The 5000-nt window shown below is 36.4% G+C and overlaps 2 protein-coding genes across 2 annotated transcripts; one reads left to right on the top strand and one right to left on the bottom strand.

Annotated features, from left to right (window-relative positions):
* Positions 1–15: 15 nt before the first annotated feature.
* Positions 16–1492, bottom strand: LOC137637997 (crustacyanin-C1 subunit-like). Its single transcript, XM_068370090.1, has 4 exons — positions 1340–1492; positions 884–968; positions 644–769; positions 16–242 (listed from the first exon to the last, which is right to left on the bottom strand). The coding sequence occupies exons 1-4, from the start codon at positions 1490–1492 to the stop codon at positions 16–18; spliced, it is 591 nt and encodes a 196-aa protein (XP_068226191.1).
* A 460-nt stretch (positions 1493–1952) lies between these two features.
* Positions 1953–3274, top strand: LOC137635243 (crustacyanin-A2 subunit-like). Its single transcript, XM_068367700.1, has 3 exons — positions 1953–2132; positions 2688–2904; positions 3048–3274. The coding sequence occupies exons 1-3, from the start codon at positions 1953–1955 to the stop codon at positions 3272–3274; spliced, it is 624 nt and encodes a 207-aa protein (XP_068223801.1).
* The last annotated feature ends 1726 nt before the right edge of the window (positions 3275–5000 follow it).

Here is a 5000-nt window from a genome sequence, read left to right as displayed (position 1 = left end):
AAATTCCACTTCAGTCTAGTAATCGCAGTGTGACCCCTGAACCGTCTTTTCGAAACGGCTGGTGTCCACTCCGATGTCCCTGAAGGCGGCCTGGCACTTGCTCAAGTATTTGTCCTCGAGTTCCGGCGTCCGGGAGAAGACGAAGGCGAAGTCCGAGTAGTAGTTGGAGTAGTCCATGCAAGAGTACAGACAAGCGTAGTTCTCGTAGTCAGTGTCCAGGATCACCAGAGGGGCAGCGAAGGCTGTACAAAAGGCATATAGTTTATATATCAAATATCAGTTTTAATGTTGTTAATTTTTTTTAAGATATTCTATTTCAATTTTTTATTACTTATTATATTGTTTATTTATTTCCTTATTTCCTTTCCTAACTGGGCTATTATTCGCTGTTGGATCCCTTGGGCTTATAGCATCTTGCTTTTCCCACTAGGGTTGTAGCTTAGCTAGTAATAATAATAATAATGATAATAATAATAATAATAATAATAATAATAATACATTAACAAATGAAAAGATTTACAGTCAATAACTTCCATTTATCTATAAGATTTAACCAAGAAGTTGAAAAGGAAACATTAGTTTCTGAGGAATATTAAAATAGATCTGAAATCAAAAGAGAAAGTTTCAAAAAGCTCCCACTTACAATGGCCCTCGAAGTCGACTATGAAATGAGGGTCTCCGAGGGGCATAGGATAGATCCCTCCTCGTCTCTCCTGTTTGTCTCCGTTGTAGTTGATGCCCCGAGTCTTCACTTCGTATCCTTTTCCATCTGAGGAAGAGGAGGAGAAAGAGAGAGATTATTATTAAAGATAGATAAATAAGTTTGCAATGTTATTTATTATGTGTTTTTTCCAGTTTCTTATTAATTGAAGGGTTCACTTACCATAATAATATTGAATGTGGACACATTTTTCCAGGGGCTGATATTCGTTCTTCGTGAGAGCGTACTGGAACCAAACTCCTCCGAACTGGAAAAGGTTTCGTTTTTGTTACTCTTTCATATTCCCTTTCCTCACTGGGCTATTTTTTCCCTATTGGAGCCCTTGGGCTTATAGCATCTTGCTTTTCCAATTAGGATTGTAGCTTCGCTAGTAATAATAATAATAATAATAATAATAATAATAATAATAATAATAATAATAATAAAAAGTTGTGTCTATTTTAAGTCATAAATGTCAATATCGGTAACTTGGTAAACATAGTACTGTATGTGAATTTATGAATGCTTTGGTATATCAGTCTTAGATTGTATACATACAAGAACCTTTGTTAACAGAGAGAGAGAGAGAGAGAGAGAGAGAGAGAGAGAGAGAGAGAGAGAGAGAGAGAGAATCAATACCTCAGAATGTCTAGGCCTTTGTTCCTTCCACAATTTCACTTCATCCACAACAGGACATTGTCCTCTAACGACGAAGTCTGGGATTTTGTCTGCGCACACAGACGCCACAGCTGCTGCTGCAGCCACAAACACAACCAGAAGGACTCGTCTCATTTTGACAGAAGGATTGATGAGGAAGGACGTCCGCCAAGTGCTTTTATACCATCGAAAAGGATCCTTGATGACGTCACGCAAGCAGGCAGACTTAGCAAGGTTTTTTTTCACGTTCGTAATACGTCCGTTATCTTGACGTGATACAAGTTATGCCGGAGGTTCTTGTCAAATGTCCCATAATGATCTTGAATGCTGACTAATCACATTCTTTCACATACTCTAATCTCTTAATACCTGATCGTTAACCATATTAGCTACTGTACTTTATAGAAGGAATTCAATTACAACTAACAGTTTGATTTAATGTCAATTTTATGGAAGAGATAAGAAATGTCCTTGAAGAAAAAAAGAATATATTTTTTTCAAGAACAGGAAAATGGAAGTAAAATTCTGGCAGAAAAAAAGAAAGAAAGAAAAATGGTGAAGACTTCATTGCTAGGTGATCGGGATCGTATATAAGATGGCTGACGGCCTGAGTCAATCAAGAGAAACATTTTGCTGCTCTGGAAACATGTTGGGTGTCGCTGTCTTTGCTTTGGGTGTCGTGGCCTCTGTCTCTTGCCAAGGGGGACTGCCTGACTTTCTGCTTGCGGGAAAATGCGCTGATGTTTCCCTCCAACCCAACTTCGACGTCCGTAAGGTGAATGAGACACACTCTCCTCTTCAGAGCCAACTTACGTAACATTATACTAAAGAAGAAAATATTGATATTTTTCTTTATTTCAGTTGATATCTTCTTTCAATTACCAGAACAAAAACACATAGCCTGAATACTTTCTCTCCTCGAAGAATTGTAGAAAGAGATTAGCATCTGGTAATTCATTTTTCTTATTTCTTTTTGGCTTTCACGCTGGTCTTTTGTTAGTAAGGCTATAAGTTTTGTATATATATATATATATATATATATATATATATATATATATATATATATATATGTGTGTGTGTGTGTGTGTGTGTGTGTGTGTATAATACACTGGATCAAAACTTTTTATACTACCAACAAAAGCAATTTGTAATATTGTTATCTCAAAACTTCTAAATACCAAAACCTACTTATCAGGAGCAAAATCTCAAAAAAAATATCAAATTAGTATTAATTCTAATAAAACTCTTCACCATTACGTAGATTGTTTCCATCTCTTATGTAATCAAGAAAAATCTTTAAAAATAAATGAATAATGATTTTGTTATGCAGTACGCCGGTCGCTGGTTCATGACCGAGATTACGGAGAACCCTTACTTGCCACTGAAGAAATGCGTCACTTCCAAGTACGATCTCGACGAAGAGGAACACGGCTTCCGGGTGACGACCTCAGGACTGGACGTCAACTGGGAACACAAGTCCCTCCAGGGCAATGTCTCTCAGACAAGTAGATCCCCCAGCGCTCATTTGCACCTCGACTTCCCCGGAGGTAAGAAACATTGAGGCGGTTTATGGAAAAAGGAGATGAAAACATTTGGTTTACTAAAATGGATTTTTAACTCCTTCATCGAGTGATTTTCCGGTCTATTTTTTCATTATTAGTAAAAGTCTCTTACGCATATTCTCTTCCAGTCATTGGCAGCCCTTACAAGGTGATTGAGACCGACTACGAAAACTACTCGTGTGTGTATTCCTGCATCGACTGGAGTGGATACAAGACCGAGTTCGGGTTCGTCTTCTCCAGGACTCAAGAGAACTGGGGTCATGCCACTGAGAAGTGTTCTGAGGTGTTTAAGAAGAACGGCGTTGACTTCAACAACTTTGTTGCAATTCCTCAGTCTTCAGATTGTTATAATTAATCAAAGATTCAAACGGGAATTACTATCAACATTTCTTTATTGTTTCTCTCTCACCTCTTTGATTATTCATTTATGCTACAATATAATTGCCATACTTATCTCTTTCTTTTCTTGTTTTATGTATCCATATACGACATAGCTGAAATAAATAATTTTCCTGGAACCCTTGTGTTTATTTGCTATTCCTAGAAACGTAATGCAAGTAAAATTTGAAAACTTATTTTATGTAGTGTTTTCTCTTGCATTCGAAATTTATCTTGAGTGAATCACTTATGAAGCAATTTTGTTACAAAATTAATCTTTCTCGTTAATTTCATGCTAATTTCTAACCTGACTTATTTTAATAACCACATTATCTGTGGGAGAATTAAAAGATAGACGAAGAGGTAATCATGTTATTTAAACTACATATAAGATTGTTTTACGTAGGCGTGCTAGTTAAGAAGAATATACCTGACGTTATCAGATGAATGAAATAAGTACACGACACCAAATCTGTTTTAGATGTAGATGAGGAACGAGTTTTAACTGAACTGTAAATCAGTTTAACAGAATCGTCTCGTCTTATCTTGTTCTACTTTGAACTTACTTATAAAATGATAGGCAAATGACAATAATTTTATTATTATTATTATTATTATTATTATTATTATTACTGCTACTTGCTAAGCTACAATCCTAGTTGGAAAAGCAGGATGTTATAAACCCAAGGGCTCAAACAGAGAAAATAGCCCAGTGAGGAAAGGAAACAAGGAAAAATAAAATATTTTAAAAATAGCAACAACACCTAAACAAATATTTCATATATAGACTAGAAAAACTTTAACAAAATAAGAGAAATATAAATTAGATAGAATAGTGTGCCCGAGTGTACCCTCAAGCAAGAGAACTCTAACCCAAAACAGTGGAAGACCATGGTACAGAGTCTATGGCACTACCCAAGACTAGAGAACAATGGTTTGATTTAGGAGTGTCCTTCTCCTAGAAGAGCTGCTTACCATAGCTAAAGAGTCTTTTCTACCCTTACCAAGAGGAAAGTTGCCACTGAACAATTACAGTGCAGTAATTAACCCCTTCGGTGAAGAAGAATTTTTGGTAATCTCAGTGTTGTCAGTGTATGAGGACAGAAAAGAATATGTAAAGAATAGGCCAGACTATTCGGTGTATGTGTAGGCCAAGGGAAAGGGAACCGTAACCAGAGAGAAGGATCCAATGTAGTACTATCTCGCCAATCAAAGAACCCCAAACTCCCTAGCGGTAGTATCTCAACGGGTGACTGGAATTCATTCATTGCTTATGAATGAATCAAGCAGAGAAAAGAAAAAAGAGTAGGCTACTACAGCAACCCTTTGCCACAAGGTCTCTCGCCTTGTACAGTGATGTCAGGACAGGAATCTGGCGTGGTGGTTTCTTGTCTTGGGATCATAATCTGCTGATGGCTTTAAGATATATATTTTCCCCCATCAGTATTTGCTGAATAATGACACTTCTTAACACGGTAACAAATCTGAGATATATTATTTGGTCTTGCGTTCCTTTTATATCTTTTCAGTGCAATTCTATTTGAGGTCTTTATGTGTCTATCCTGAGGGGTTTAATCAATGCTCAAACACTTATTTTAAATAGATTACCAATTAAACTCTATAGAGCCATTCACTTTCAAACGTTAATGAAAGGAAAGAAATTAGAATTTATATAATTTACATCACTTGAGAGATAAAAGGAA

The sequence above is a fragment of the Palaemon carinicauda genome, chromosome 3, assembly GCF_036898095.1.
Source record: "Palaemon carinicauda isolate YSFRI2023 chromosome 3, ASM3689809v2, whole genome shotgun sequence".
Taxonomy (NCBI): Eukaryota; Metazoa; Arthropoda; class Malacostraca; order Decapoda; family Palaemonidae; genus Palaemon; species Palaemon carinicauda.
This window is presented reverse-complemented; position numbering and strand designations above follow the sequence as displayed.